The 17,236-nt window shown below is 38.9% G+C and overlaps 1 protein-coding gene across 1 annotated transcript in view; it reads left to right on the top strand.

Annotated features, from left to right (window-relative positions):
• Positions 1–17,236, top strand: part of grik4 (glutamate receptor, ionotropic, kainate 4) — a 353,328-nt gene that overhangs the window by 296,512 nt on the left and 39,580 nt on the right. Inside the window, exons 10-11 of the mRNA XM_039670727.2 lie at positions 85–237; positions 632–736. Of these exons, the coding sequence (XP_039526661.1) occupies positions 85–237; positions 632–736 (258 nt within the window). The remainder of the gene's footprint in view (positions 1–84; positions 238–631; positions 737–17,236) is intronic.

Genomic DNA, 17,236 nt, shown 5'->3' with positions numbered 1-17,236 from the left:
TCTAGCATTCTACAGTTGGGCTGTATTGCTTTCTGTTTGCTCAGTCTATGTGTTTACGCTTATGTGTGTGTGTGTGTGTTCCAGCTTTCGTCAGCGCTGCTGTTTGATGCGGTACACACAGTGGTGGCAGCCGTGCAGGAGCTCAACCGTAGCCAGAACGTAGGAGCCACTCAGCTCTCCTGCAAGTCCTCAAAGATCTGGGAGCACGGCACAAGTCTGATGAACTACCTGAGGATGGTAAGACCCGCAGGGAGAGCCCACGAGGTGCCAATCATCTCACCCGCTGCTGTTGCAGGCTCATTCATCATTTAGTTTTTGCTCTCTGTACCACTGCAGCCCACAAACCCTCGTCAGAACTGCAGCCTTCAGCAGAATGTGTGAAAATGAGATACTGTGTCTTACTCAGCCATTAAAGATTAACGACCATCAGCTTGTCATTACTACATCATCCTATGCGTGACGTACAACGATCTATATACGCTTCCTGCATTGTGCAAATGCTTCCAGTGGGGAGCCCAGCCGTCCATGTATCTCTATAAATCGATACAGCACTGAAGGCTTGTGTGGCTGTGATCTGTGATCACATGACACCCCCAGGCGTTAACATGTGCCTCTTTCTCTCTCTGGATAGGTAGAGTTGGAAGGTCTAACAGGCCACATCGAGTTCAACAGTAAAGGCCAGCGCTCGAACTATGCCCTCCGGATCATGCAGAACAGCAGGGATGGCCTAAGGCAGGTAAAGTAACTCTCAGCCACACCAGGCCATTAGCAAGAGGTAAAACTTGCCATTGTCTGTGTTTACGCTTCTGTGTGCCAGGAACACAATGAGATTTCCTGTCCATAGTCACACAGATGTGATGTAAAGGTGAAGAAATCCTCTAAATGCACATTGCTTTTTCCCCAATCCTCAATCAGAGGACATGAGCGGAAATGTATAGGAAGGAAACTGTATTTCTTTGCGCCAAACAGGGTCGGCCAGACCAACGGTGATGAGATTATTGTTAATTAGCACTTTCGTGCTCCTGTGATTTTTATTGGCAGGTTTGGATATAGATTGAATTGTTATTGTAGCATGAAGCGGGGGCTCTCGCAGGTGTGCCATCTGCTGTTAGGAAAATCAGAGGGAAATTCAGAGTGAAATAGTTCCCACAAAAAGTACAATTCTGAAATTATTTTCTCACCCTCATGTCATTCAAAACCCATAAGACTTTCGTTCATCTTTGAAACACAAATGACATTTTTTTTTTTAATGAAACCTGAGACATTTCTGACCTTTCATTGAAAGTCCCAATCCATCGAAACATTGACATTTAAAAAAGACTATCCAAGTCTTTTGAAGAGACATTATTGTTTTATATGATGAACAGATTTAATTTAGGCTTTTTATTCACATATATATTGATCAAAGCACATATAAACAGAAGCTCTAATGTGTTTGTGTGAAACGTGAGAACAAACCTCATTGGTTCTCCTCATCAAACAGTCCAATTGCAAACTAACTAAGCATAAAAGATTGGAGGATTTTTAGTGGAGGGACAGAAATTTTTCATAAAAAAATCTACATTTGTGTTTCAAAGATGAACAACAGTCTTATGGTTTGGAATGACATGAGTCATTCTCTTTTTGAATGTGTACCCCCTCTTTGCTCAGAAAAAAGAGATCCCGTAAAGGACCCCGACGAAGACCGAAAGAGTTGTGTTTGAGAGCATTGTGACGTGCTGTATTTTGTTCTTTTTTTGAGTAATAGAATTACTTGTAGAATATAAATTACTCAGTGTTGTTATAGAATAAAGATTTCCATTCATTTTCACACTCTGAAGTTAAGTGAGTTTTCTTGTTTTGCCCCGAGCTACGTCCAACAACACGGTTAGATCGCTTTCCAACTTTAAACAGCCATTTAGGATAAACCGAGTTGACGGCTGACTCTTGTTAGCTTTGCCTGTTTCACTGTTGTATATTGTGACGGCGAGAGAGAGAGCAGAAGGGTAGAACTGTCAAACTGCAGACTGTTTTCTGAGTGACACCACATTTCTTGAGCCTTTGTGACCGTCACCTGTGTCACTCACACACACTTTTTTGCGCATTGCTCTTTTAACCTTTCGAAACACTGCCAACTTTCTCTGTGGACTGCTCTTGTATGGAGTGCTCTGTGATTTGTGATGGACAGATGGACATTCGAAAGCCACTTTGTTCACTATTCCAGGCATAACTGCAGAGATTGGACTGGCAGCTGGTGCTTACACCCAACCTTATTATTTTCACAAAGACATCACTGTTTTTCTAGTGAATAATATCCGCTGTCTTAATTTGATGTAATGCATCTGTCTCTTCCTCGGCCTGGCTCTTTCAGCGTGGCAGTGCGGTCCAGCTGGACTGCAAAGTTCATGCGAATGTCACCTCTCTGTCTGACCTAGCTCCCCTCTGCCCATCATTCTTTTGAATTTTTTGTGCACTTGTTGTTGTAAAAGACTTAAAAACATTAAGGCAGAGCTCACAATATCTGTTTATCTTAACGCACATGTTCTCGCTCATCAAGCAGGTTTGGTTTATGTTCGCTGATCATTATTTATTTGTGAATAAAAGCTAAATTAAATTTGTTCATCATATAAAGCGATCGAGTCGCTTCAGAAAGTTTGTACTAAACTGCTTAATTTTTTTAAACCGCAAAAGTTTTACATAAAGTGGTAGTTGTGTTGCTGTCTATGGAGGGACAGAAAGTCTCTTATATATATATAACTGTTTTAATTTAAATTGAATACTTGTAGTCAGCAACGACGCATTAAATAGATGAGAAGTGATAGTAAAGATGTTTGTAATGTTACAAAGAGTTTTTGGAAGAAAAAAAAACCGGCTTCCTGAAAAATATGAAACAGCACAACTGTTTTTACCATTGATAATAATACAAAATGTTTTTGAGCACCAAATCAGCATTTTAGAATGATTTTTGAAGGATCACGTGCATGGCCTGAAGTCAACTTTTTCTCTTTTTTTTTCTTTCTTTTTTTCATAAAGGTGAAAAACAGGACTTTCACAATATTGTTCTTTAACTTGTGAGAATACACATTTAAACTCTGTCAAGTTATTAACAAAATCAATATAAATAATAACTGATAGAATTTACATATTTTAATCACGTGACACGGAATACTAGAGAAACGATGCTGAAAAATCAGCTGTTCAAATATTTATTTTTTCAAATATTTCACAATATAACTGTTTTTTCTTTATTTTTGATCACATAAATTGAGCGTCAACATCAGTTCTGGCTGGCCAAATAGTCAAGATGCTGCTAACGCAATCGGCTGACAACACAATCTCATCAGCGATCTGCTCAGCAGCTAATGACTCAAATCAGAGCAGATTCAGTTCGCTCATAACATATTGAAACAGGACTCGATGTATTCACTCTCCATTCACAAAGTTTTCACAAAGCTAAGCTAAGTTTCTTTTTAATGCTCATCATTAAAAATTATTAGGATATGGGCACCATGTTGTTGCTAATTTGCCCGTGTACTTAATCTAGTCGTTTTCATTTAAATGCTTTTGCTAGGCTTATGCGATCATATTGGCAACTTATCTGTTTTCACTGGCAACTGCCCGCGTTGCACATGCAGTGATTTAGCACTATGCAGCACAGATCAAGCAGCTTGCAGTGATAGATTGTGTGTAAATAACAATTCACGGTGCACATTGAATTATTTATGCTCTAAAAAGACAGTAAACAGTCACTATTCAGTGAGTTAATTAAAAGAAAGTCTCATCTGCTAAATCTTACTTGTCTTTCTTTTGCTTAGTTACTATGCGCTTACTGGCTGCTTAATTCATCCTTCATATCATTTTCATCACAGGTAGTTGCTTTATGGTCTGTTTGGGGGAAATAGTTCAGCTCTCCTAGTCCTAATTCATGTGAGCGTCCCCTAATGCTGCAATAAGAAACTTCTTTCCAAACTTTGAAACTATCTAAAATACTCTTCCATATGCTTCTTTTTCTTAAACAGGTTCCATTTAAATCATAATGAAAATGCTAAATTAAATACAGTATAATAGGAATTAAAATGAACATTTGTGGTTTGGTGTCAATGAAGGGGTTTTTGAACTGTGGTAACCGTACGAGCAATGTACATAAATTAAATGAGAACGCTAATGTCCGTGAGACAGTATTATGTTTGTTTTTGTGTCTGATTCATGCCTTGAATATACTGAGATATTTAAAGCAGAATGCTCCCTCATCGCTCTGTCTCAGATTAGCAGCTAGTAGAGGTATACGGATGCCTTGGCAACAAGTCTTGAGTGAAGCTGCCAGGATTTATACAAAGACATGTGCACACATCCACGAATGCACATGTTTTCCCTTTTCCACATATTGACAGATGCTTGGGGCTCATATCAGTTTCGGAGGCTACATCAACACTCTCTCTACTGAGAATCCATAAATCTTCACAGAATCGCAGGATAAACAGAAAAGTGATGGGACGTTGTGGCTAAAAGGAGAGTGGGGCAGGCAGGAAGCAGTACAGCACTTAGAGACGTGTTAAGTCTAGATTTATCCGTCATGTCCTGGAGCAGTTGGCAGAGCCGATCCTAACCAGTGGGCATTGGACAGATTGGCTAACGTGTACATACGTTTTTCTTCTGGATGGTGGAATGGAGGGAGGAGAGGGAGGTGGACCACCACTCACTATTGGCACATCTAAATTGAATTTCTCCGGCAAGCAACTCCCATATGCGAACTATGCCGCACTCAACCTGCACTGCAATTTCACGTCAGTTTCCGCTCGAAAGATGCATATCAAACCCAGCCTGGATGACAAGATGGCTGCACTGCTTTTCATGAAGGTGTCATTAAACCGAGCATGCCGATCCTATCTGTGTGCCAGTGTTTAAGGTACGCTGGTTAATGAGAGCTTGTGTAACATTTCAACACTTCGCTGATCAATTTACACACTGCCAACACTCTCCGAGACATTTTTGAGGAAGTTTTAGATAAACGGGTGGAAGGTGATATGCTTCTAGGTTTTAAAAAAATACTCTAAACTAATTATTCAGTGATTTGGGCAAAAACATCCTAAAATTGCAGGCATGTTTAGTATATGTACATCCAGCCATCAGCCATCATTCACTCGTTCTATGTATTGTTTGGTCTATTGTTCGACCTATCTTTTTATTTGCCTATCTATATCTACTGTATATCTATTTATCTGTTCATCCATCCATCTATTATTCTATCTTTCTGTCTATCTTTCATTCTCATTTCATTCTGTCTTGGTCTTTCTTTCTGTATATCCTTCTTTTTATTATGTATTCGTTATTTCTTGATGTATATACTTCTTTATTCAATCCTACTTTCTATCTTGCTTTTCATTTTGTTATAATCTATCTGTTGTTAAATTGTTTTATCAATTGTTCTGTCTATCGTGCTCAGGTTCTGTATCTCTCTTGGTGTATTTAAATATTTTAGTGAATAAAAGTGGAGTGTTTCTACATAAATATGTTTATAGATATCAGTGGATGCATGGCCCATAGAGCCTTGTTGAAACGTGCATCTGAGGAAATCTATGGCTTGATTTTAATGGAGCAAAAATCAATAATCATTTGACAAAAGGCTGTAAGCATTATTGGACAGTGGGCTTTCAATCAATGTATTTTTGTCCCACCTGGAAACTTGGCTTTTCTGTATAATGATCAGGAAAACTCTCAAATGTACGGGACTTTGCAACAAATAGTCAATAATGAAATGGCGGTGTATGTGATTGGCAGAATTTGAAATGTAAAACCAATGCTAAGTTGAATGCCTATTTTACCATGAAACAAGTTCTAGTGAACTTGTTACATAGCAAATTGAGGGAGCGATCATACTTGATATATCTAACTCATGTGCTCAAATTAACTTAATTTGATAAGAATTTTGGACGACAGTGAATGAAACCAAACATGACTTGTAGGTCTTAGAGGATATGAGTTCTGATCTATTTATTTTAATTTTTTTTTTTTTAATCAAAATTGCAGCTGTATATCTGTAAATGTACAACAGTGGGAATTCCTCTAATGCATTTCCCTTTTGGATTGTATTAGAATGGATAGCAAGGTTTTTGACCGTTTGGAAAAGGAATAGATTGGAGCGTGTGCTGGAGAGAACATCGCTTGTTATTTCTGCCACTAATACCAACCACAACAACTGCTGAGCAAAACAATATAACAAATTCCTCTCATTATTGCACACACAAGGAAATAAACTCCTGCTCAACAACTAGACGTGTTTCCTTCTGTTTTAGACAGTAATTGACACATCCCCATGTGAGCTATTGAATGAAATGGTGGGTCTATCTTCCACCTGTCCCCACTCCCCATATGATGCGCATGGTGTATTAGTTGTGCTCATGGGAGCAGTGACTTGAACATTTGTCTTAGTGCTGTCTAAAGTAGTTAGCCCACTCAGCATATCATTGAAAGACATGCGCCATTAAGAAGGTCATCTCAGTCTCGCTGTATTCCTCAGTTTCAGCAGCACGTTCCCGGTCTGATCTGGCATATTCTCTCCCACTGCCATACTGTAAGCTTCACCAGTCATCTCCATAAAAAGCCCCCATTAAACACATCCACACCACACAGCGCTCAGCTTAGCAGCCTTCGACTTGCATTCTCACCCACGCGTTTCCTCTCTCTCCGCTAAACGAGTGATGAAAAGACTAGTAAATATTTTCAAGAGAATGCGCTTTAATTCAGGACACCGTACGCTTTTCATAAGACCGGGTAATGAGCAATATCAACCAAGCTAATAAGGAGTCAGAGCTTTGCAATCGTGGGCAGATGGCGTCCTCCAATGGCCTGTGATGTTTTCACTAAATGGACGATTAACTTCAGCCAGTCCTGGGATAAAGATGTTGTAAAGAATGGAGCGGACAGAATTATGATGAGACAACTTTTCAGACTAAAATGGGCCTGGGCAAAGGACACGATATAGAGAGTATTTGTCCATTGTGCGCTTCAGAAAGAATGTGGCGTGATCTCATTGACTTTGCCGTGCTCCGTACAAGATAGTGTAGCTGCTGTGTCCCAGTTCGCAATCCGAGCGGAAATGCCCTTCAGGATCCGTGAGAAAGGCGGCTGGTCTGTTTGGGTACCCCGCCAGCCTGTGTGCCCTTAGAGCAGCGATGCAGCGAAAGCATGTTTGCACAGTTTTTTAAAACCACCCACATAATTTTATGCAAAAACACACAATCCTAGCCCATTTGCCCAGCAGGTCTCAGCCTTGCATCTTTCCCCCTGGGTTTGCAAGAGGCGATTGTCAATTGTCTTTATTTCCCCCATCGATAGCAGTGCAGGCTATTAATTAGTTTGAGCTCTTTGGAGCCTAATAGCAGTCAGAAGCTAGCTGTCAGAGCCGCGCTGCTGTTTATTTGTTTGTCTCTCTTGCTGCGGGGGGTTGGTCTGCTCACACCAGCGCAGGCCACTCTTGACGATTTAGTAATTAAGTTTGGTAATAGAAGTAGTTAATCAAGGCCTGAGATTATACCACCTGCAGCGGAGACCTGCCAGCAGGGAGGATAAGCTCCTCTTCCCTGAAGGAGAGGCTTCAACTGTTGGATTTTTCTCCTGCCGTGTGCAGGCCGCATCTCCCACCTCGCATTTGTCCCACTACGATTCTCCCCTCAGCGGCAGAGCTTATCTTCTGATTAGACAGCAGGGTTCCCGTTGTCCAGTAATTACCGGACATTGGACGGGAAAAAAAATGAAATATCCCACAAAGTTAAATATCTCCAGTCAAATTGTCCGATTACAATTGCGTAATAATCCCGCCCCCCTAACACAATATATACACCTTTGGCTATGTTATAAAGGAACAGGCTCTACCGTTTGAAAGTTATTAAACAACATTGCATGCTGCATTTCAAATAAAGCACATAAAACGGCTGTAATATAGACCTAAACAATGAACGATTGAGTGAAACGTTTCAAATATGGCCAGGCCCTGGCAGGCTAGCATTAAAAGCTTTTTTCAGAGGCCAGACGCGACAGATGATGGTGAATCAGGAACATCTCATTACATACACTCACCTAAAGGATTATTAGGAACACCATACAAACACTGTGTTTGACCCCCTTTCGCCTTCAGAACTGCCTTAATTCTCCGTGGCGTTGATTCAACAAGGTGCTGAAAGCATTCTTTGGAAATGTTGGCCCATATTGATAGGATAGCATCTTGCAGTTGATGGAAATTTGGGGGATGCACAAGGGCACGAAGCTCCTGTTCCACCACATCCCAAAGATGCTCTATTGGGTTGAGATCTGGTGCTGTGGGGGCCATTTTAGTACAGTGAACTCATGTTCAAGAAACCAATTTAAAATGATTCAAGCTTTGTGACATGGTGCATTATCCTGCTGGAAGTAGCCATCAGAGGATGGGTACATGATGGCCATAAAGGGATGGACATGGACAGAAACAATGCTCAGGTTGGCCGTGGCATTTAAACGATGCCCAATTGGCACTAAGGGGCCTATATACAAGAACCAGTTACAAGTAAATAAAGAAACAGAAAAACAGTATTAAATGATAATGAAATGATAGTTTTATTTTAAATAAAAGTATTCAAAAATAAAATAAAATGTCAGTATGTATGTATGTATGTATGTATGTGTGTATATATATATATATATATATATATATATATATATACACACACCGAAAATAAAATGTAACCAGCACATTTGATACTTAGCTGCTCTACCGGGAGGATCCAGAAAAAACAGACTAGACTTATGTCTCAATATCTCCTTGAAGGGCGTAGGGGAAAACAGGATTTTGCTTGCTCTTTTCACTGCACTATATAGAGATACTCTGACATTCATAATGCAAAGCTCCTTGTTCACACCACGTTGCCCATTTATGGAAACGTAAGCCCTTCTCAGAGTTGGGGGTGATGTAATAATTACTAGCGCTTTTGTCATTTTTAATCCCATCTGAATTGGCCATGTCAGTAATTTTCCTCGATTTTTTTTACAGACTATATCCATTTCAGATTACAATGTATTTAACCTTAAGATTTCTTTGAAAAATAACAAAACACAAAACAATCATCGGAAAAAGCTTTGAATTTACACTTATATTTAGTGTGGCGAGCAGGATGAGGTTGAGACCTGATGGCGATAATTGATTGATAATGAGCGACACCTGAGTGACGCACTGGTCTCGTATCTCTCATGGAGGAGCGACAACAGTGGAGATCAAGATGACGTTAGTCAATGAGAAGACAGCCTAGAAGATAAAAAAAGATTTGCTTTACAACTTCTCAGAGCGACAAAAGATTAATGCGTTTTTGTCACTAAGAGAACTCTTTACTGTTAAGACACTGCATGTAGGTTTCATGGCCTTGATTATAATACAGCTAATTTAAGTTTTTGAACTAGAAGTTCTTTAATGCATATTAGATTTTTTACCCATGAAAAGAGAGGGAGAGGACTATGTAATGACTTTGGGATAATGTATATGTTATAGTAAATTGGATTATATCGATTTTGGATGATTTGTATGGGGTAGTAAAAAAAATGTACAGTCATTTTAAGATTAAAACTGAGAAAAGAGATGAAGTTAAAGAAAGAAGTTAGTAAGGAAGAAAGAAAGAGGGAAAATTAAAATATGTCTTGAAAACTAACATTGTGTTATAACCAGACTTGATGTGACAAGATTCCAGTGACAAACAAATTGTCTGTCCACACCAGACATGACAGGGCTACAAGATGTGACAAAATCGATGACAAATCACAGCCAATCAGAAGAGTGTGTTGGCAGACTCCCTCTCTCACGCACAATGGAATAAGATAAGTATTAGATAAGAATAGAATCCCCTGTCATTCGTTGCTTTTGCAGCTGGTTAGGACAAAAGAAAGTAAACTCACTCTAAAGAGCATTTTCGTTCCCTGTTCCTTGCTGGAGGTACGTCCTCCCAACCCTCTCTAGACAGCCAAATCCCTGACAATTTTCAAGAAACAGCTGAAAAATCCTCTCTTCGTGAGCACGTAACTGCAGCCTACTGAATGAAAAAAAATATTTTACTATTCCTTCACCAATGCTCTCACTATTCCTTCCTCCCTATTCTACCTTTTACTATTCTGAAGGATGGTATTCTGAAACGTTGATAGCATTAATAGCATTTCTCGTATTTATTGACTCTTTAGATGAATCGTTTATTTGCTTTCCTCAAAAGTTTCTTAGGATAAAAGCGACTAAATAAATCAATGTAAAATTTCCCAACATTTAAAAAAAAAAAAAAAATTAGAGAACTGTACTTAATTGGACAAAGTAGCTTCTCATACTTCTTTTGATTTATCCCTCCAATCTATATAGCCAAAATTAAGTCCACACAGAGAAGAGACACATAAGAAGACTCCCCTGTGGTCTACAATCAAGCAGTCCTTATCTGTCCTCTGAAAGACCACGTTCACACAACCTCCCTGACTTTAATTACCCAAAACACTCACTGAATAGAAACATATGGGCTTTAATGTCCGTTGCTAAAAGCAGACAAGTAATGCGTGCCTCTCCGGCTTCTTTTCAAGTCAGCGTATTTACTGGCTCTCATGACCTCTGGACTTTTTCAGACTCTCATCTCTCTTTATCTGTTTTTCTCTCATTTTTTTTTCTTTTTTCATCACATCATTTTCTCAGGAGCAGATCACAGCATCTACAGTGTTAAAAATTGAGTTTGTGTTAAGCAATTAGCCATAAAAACAAGGTCAGAGGATGATTCGTAGGCCAGATGATGGACCAGGTAAAAGCTCAAAGGCAAAAATTGCTCTTAAGGCCCTTATATACTCTTATATACTCAAGGTGAAGTTATTTTATGTTCTTTTCCTAGGGGTAAAAACAAGTTTGAAATAAAATACCCTTGGTGAACATCCCGACGCCACCCACACTGCTGGGTGTAGAGTTTAGAGGAATATGTAAAAATGTGCACAACGATAGTGAGAAAACAGCAGTTAAGAAAGCATCTGATCATAACGATGTGCAATTGTGGATGTGCGATGTGCAACAATGTCCATTTTGTTCAATAGACTGCTAGAAAAGCCACTTCACAATATTAACTTCTTGAATATGCAATTATATCAAAAGAAAGAATACCCTTTGCTTTTAAGCAAAAAAATCTGTTTCATTTTAGCTTTATGCATTGATTGATGATTGAAAATCACATTTTTGTCGAAGACTTATATCTATGATATGACATTTGATATTGCTTGTTTTTGCATCTTCTTCGCATGTGATTCGGTAGTCTTTCAGAAGATGTGTCATTGCGCCCCTACCATATAACAGTGAAAAAGCGTTTGAAATGACGTCTCACTAGTTTGTTCTTCAATTTCGCATGAAGTAGTATACCAGGGTCTTTAAGAGACCTGACATCACACGTGTTTTTTTACTCACAAATACCTCTCATTTGTTTACCTCCTACAGTACTAGAGTTTTGATCATTCAGCCTTCGCAAGCCCACTCCTTCATATTTCATCACATCCATGTTATTGCTCTCCCCAGGCAGGCTCACGCACTGACACAAATTGCGTACATTACAAAGGAATGTTATGGCTGCTGTGACAGTTTTATTGCCGCTCGGATGAAGACATAAACGGGTAATTCACGATTTCTATCTGAGATAATGCTGAAGTCCTCAAAATGCTCCTCAACTTCCATTTTTCCAAATTCTGTCAGAAACATGTTTTTATATTGGCACCAAACTGTATAGTATGTGAGAAATGGGTACTTTGGAAATAAAAATATCTCCATGGGAAGCTCTTTAAATGCTTTAAAATGTGAGGAACTTGTGCCTTATGGTCTAAATGGAGGGGTCTTAAGCTGATTTGCAAGGCTTTTGCCAAACCAGCTGGTGTGTCATGATATCTTTTAAGACAAGGAGTGAACTCATAGTTTAACTCCCAGCGTGTGTCTGGAAGTGTTGACTCCTCTCCAATGTTCTACGTGGGGAGCAAACTTGACAGAGCTTAAGACTACTGTTGTCTTCAGCCACTCTGATAAAAAACACACATAAGACACAGACGGGCCTAATAAATGCGGTCTCGTGCTGGGAGGGGGGAAAAAAACAGTTAAAAGGAAGAACAAGCTAACAGAGCCAGGCGAACATAATCGAATTCAAATAGCTGTGTATGTATTAAAACATCCTGCTGTGAGTGTGTATCAGCGTTGGGGAGAAACTAAACTAAGATTAGCAATGCTACCAGTTGCATTCATCAAGACCATGACAGTGCTTGGTTTCTTAAAAATTTCAACTGTAGCAAGTTGAAAGCAAAAAGCAGGAAAGCACTGAAAAGTGCTATATTAATGTTTTTCACTGTATAACGAATACAGTTTTACTGTAATCAGACACAATCAGTTCATGCAGATGGCCTGTGCAGTGTGCATATAAGTTTTGTCCATTATCTTTATTAAGTGCAATGTTTCATTAAATATGCAACAAAATTGCTAAAATGTTCTCTACATACAGGTCTGATGAGTCTCGATTTCTGTTGAGACATTCAGATGGTAGAGTCAGAATTTGGCGTTAACAGAATGAGAACATGGATCCATCATGCCTTGTTACCACTGTGCAGGCTGGTGGTGGTGGTGTAATGGTGTGGGGGATGTTTTCTTGGCACATTTAGGCCCCTAAGATTAGGACCCGATTGGGCATCGTTTAAAGGAGAACTCCGGCGAACAATGAACCTTTGGTCTAATAAAACATCTGTACATAGTCAACCGTTCTCTGAGATTTGTTTTCATGATAATCGAATGTAAAGAGTTTTATCTCTAAAAACTGTTTAGCGTATAATGCTAGTAATGGGGGCATTGACTAAGTAAAAAGAAATCGCTAGTTTATACCACTAACAAGGCTCAAAATAGCCCCACACTAACGCAGTAACATAATGAGGCTCCATACATGCAAAACGAAGCATTGAGAACTTTGTAAGTGTACAGACCGTTTAATAAGAAGATACTTTATGAAGACAGTTCACTTCGTGTATACAGACAGGAGCCGTCTCGATAAGTCAAACCACGAACGTCGTGCTGAGTGATCTGAACTGTATGAAGTTCAGCGAACTTCTGAACTGTATGAACGGCGTTCGGGGATCGGCTTATCGAGACTATTTTTTAAGATGGCTCCTGTCTGTATACGCGAAGTGAACTGTCTTCATAAATTCATTTTGTTATTATTAATACTTTTTTCACTTTTTTGCTGATAAAGTGCTTTGAAATTGATTTATCCATTTACCCATGCACAGCCAGTCAGGACCTTGGAGCTGGTGGAGGAAAGAGCTAAAGCAGAGATAGAGGATGAATGAGGAATGACAAAAAGGGGACTATGCAGTATGCAGGATTTGGTCTCAGCATATCTTCCTTTCAGTGTGAGCATCCGGATAGTGCGAGCTTCGGCTGAGCATTGTTAAGTATGTGTGTGGGGGGGTCGTCTGTAGAAAGCTTTGATGTGAGCTGTGCTTTGGGTGGAGCTTGACGGGCTCTGATCTCCAGTGTCTCCTCATTATGGCAATGGCCCTGCAGCTAGCGGATAATGCCAAATAATGATTGTTGAAATTGGCTCTGCTATTTGGGAATAACAAGAAATGTTTTTCTTTTGGCGGTTATGTGCTGCAAATTGAAATTTTGATTGTAGTAAAAGGTCAGATTTGGAAAGGGAGAATACCCGCCTGACCTTTCCAACCAACTTTTAACTCTTTATCCGCCTGCGTATGTTTCCCGCTAATGACTGCAGGTGTGACATTCTCCTCGTTCCACATGAGAGGAGGGAATTCTGACCTCTGAATAAACGGCAATGGGCAGCCATCAAACGAGGCGATGTGGACTTGTTTTTGAGTTGCGGGTCACAGGGCCACCCGGTTTGTGAAGAACACTCACAGATTGGTGCGATGACACTTTGTAGTGTGGCAGCTTGGCAGAGCTCCACATAAAGATATATAGTGTCATTCAACCACTGTATACACCCACTTTATGTCCAAACACACTCCTGAGACACTGTACTCATACATTGATAGCTGGTTGATAAAGTCACACACAGATACAGATCCCTTTTTGTCCTTATGCTCCATTCGAGAACTGACTGGATGGTTTTGGCAGCTCACAATAGGCATTCTTGTTATCTTTGGAACTGCAGTGCTTTCTAAGGTTTATCCATTGCCCTTTCTTCCTCTCCTCCATCTTTCCCACACTACTGTATTGATCTGTGTCTTCATGCCTCCATTCACAGAATATACAGTACTAGACTCTGCCTGCCTGTTTCAGCCACCCCACTGGTTTCCATTATTGGGCAGGTTTATAGCGAAGCAGAATGGGAAAAGTAAAAAAAAAAAGAGAGAGATAAGACGAGAGACAGATAAATCGTGAAGGAGTGTGTCGGCACAGCTAAGGTGATAATTGCATATGTTGAAGCCAGGTATAGAGCTCTAATGTCACTAACCTGACATTAACAGAAAGATAAAACACATGCAGGGTTGTACATTTATCCCTCTTCTTTAATTTTATCCTCTGCAACCTTCAGCAGAACCTTCCACAGAACTTTCTTACAGAACATTACAGTGGGAAAAAACCTACAACAACACCTCTGCAGACTGACTGATGTTGAACTTGAGAAGTCTGTCCCTGAGTACATTACGGGCTTTGATCAGGCATACAAGATGCTGTAAGTACTGTTTGTACAAGCAGTGGAGCTCAAATTTGACTTTGATATTGTGTACCTGTCAGCGGTAATTAATGACAAGCACTCAAAGCTCTTGATTAATCGCGACTCGTTTAAATGAACAGGATATGGGTCCTGCTCAGCCAGTTACTCCCATTTACCTTGGCTTGTTGCTCTCATTTTACACACTTAATTACCACAACTGCTCCCTTATAGCCTCTTAGGGGCCCAGTGTAGAAAATGAGTCACTTTGTTGTGATTATTTATACCAAAGGCATAAAGCAAACTAAAGACCTTTCATGGTCAAACGCTCAAATGGTGCCATTGAACTTTAGACCGTTTTCATTAGATACTCTTGGGAAAAGCATGTATTTTTTTGGTATTTTTCACAAGTACTATTGCCCAGAAAGTATACTGTTCTACTTTAAAGGTCAATTTACACCAAGAACAACTATGTTTATAATAACAAATTATATATATAGGTATATATATATATATATATATATATAGGTATATATATATTGTATGGTATCTGGACTGTGTCAGATGGGAATCATTCACTTCTACATGTAGGAAAGCTTTTTATTTTAGCTTTCATGCAAATTACACATTGGAACGTTGTTGCTGTTCATGGTTAGGGACTATTTTTTTCTAGCAGAAGGAAGGCTTTTAGTGATTTTACTTCATGAGAGTTGCACTAATACATATTTTTTTGAAATTAATATTTTTATTGTGTGGTAACCGTTTTATAAACGCAAAAAAGTAAAGAATTTATTATTTTTAACACATTGATTTTTAGAAACACTAAACATTTAAAGACATTGTAAAGGTAATCTTTAGCCAATCTCGAAATTATTTGTACATTATTATGTTGTGATGCCTAAATTTGCTTGTAGCATTTAAAATTATTGATTTTTAGTTTTTAATGTTTTACTTAAATATTTTAGACAATATACTGTAAATGTTACAATAAACTGCCATCTATGTGTGAGTGTGGCAAAAAATCATGTTTCCAGATGATGTATTGACTCATTATGTGTCATTATGTGTGTGTGTGTGTGTATGTGCGTGTGTGTGTTCTTATGTGTGTGTGTGTGTGTGTGTGTGTGTGTGTTCTAGTTTGCCACTCTGGCCATTTTTTTTCTTTGTGTTTGTCAGAGCTGTTTGTGTTGAGTAGATGGCTACTCTCAGAGCAGTCCCTCCCTATTGGAGGATATCCAGAATCTCTTCTGCCCACAGCTTTACTGCACAGTCCCTCACTGTCCCTGACTGCACTCACTGCCTACACATCCTCCTCCACACTTTTCTTAATGTCTCTCCTAATAAATCCTAATTGTTGTTGAAATCGCACCCTCTCTCAGTTGAAATGTTTGGAGCTGTGGCTTCTTTTCAGCTCTGCTCCTCATCTCAGCCATGTGTTTCTCATTCCACAGAGCCATCAAGGCTGTTTGGCTGCTGCTGGATTTCATTTGAGAGTAAGGTTGTATCTCTACCACAGAGGCGAGGAAGAAACGAAATAGAAAGCATCTTTTGATCATATTCTCAGAGGAAATATTTCCATGTGGTCTTGCATTCTTACTTTCTCCTTTCTTCATCTCTCACTATATTTACTGCAAAACTTTTTTTTCCCCTAAATCTATACACAAGATTAATTTACTTCAGAAGCAAAACTGTTTATTATGAGTCTTCATGTATTCATTTTATTTGTATTATCTCATTGTCAAATTGGTATTTTTAATATATATATATAAATGTTTTAAAAAATGTATATATTATTATTATTAGTTTTATTTTAAAGTGACATGTGGAAATAGGAATTTTTTCATTTTTAAGTGGTATAATTAGGTCCCCGGTGTATCTAGGACCCGTAATCTGCAAATTTCCACCCACGGGGCCACCATTTGGTTTTCGCAAGCCACAACAGTGTAACCAGTTCTAACGCAGTGGCAGAAGTTTGAGCAAAGCATGTAAACTTTTCTGTCGTTGCTGCACAGACAAGCACAGAACACTATTCCGACTCCTAGCCTCAGATGAGACAGAAGAGCAGTGGATTCATTTTATTTTCAACGGAAATACCATTCGGGTCTTTAGAGACTCGGATCTATATCTAACACAGATAGATCTGTACCTGTCGTGATAATATAAAATTCATTGTCAGAGCTCATTTCCCATTACATTCATCATCTGGCTCATATTCGCCATCTCAAACATATTCTCAAAATTATCATTTTCATCATCTTCAAAATCAATATTTTGATCGCTGACATCTTCAACAGATCTATACTTTTTTTTTTCACAAAAAAATTTGTGGAATTGTTATATTGTTTATAATGAATTTATTGAGGAATACTAAGAAGGTTTATGTTTAACTTAAAAAAAAATGTATGAGGAGGAGAGTAGTGAATGATGTCCAGGGTCACTAAAGGTTTAAAAAAAAGAAGTGCCTTGTTTTGAGAGAATATATCTTGAATTAAGTTTCTTTAATATATTCTCTGAAAGCATATAAGTTTAATGTCTTTGCTTTTCAAGTAAATATATCCTTTTTTCTGGATAATTCAACTGGAAAA

The sequence above is a fragment of the Pimephales promelas genome, chromosome 16 (genome assembly GCF_988280905.1).
Source record: "Pimephales promelas chromosome 16, fPimPro1.hap1.1, whole genome shotgun sequence".
Classification (NCBI taxonomy): Eukaryota; Metazoa; Chordata; class Actinopteri; order Cypriniformes; family Leuciscidae; genus Pimephales; species Pimephales promelas.
Note: the sequence above shows the minus strand (reverse complement) of the source record. Positions and strands in the feature narration are given on the sequence as shown.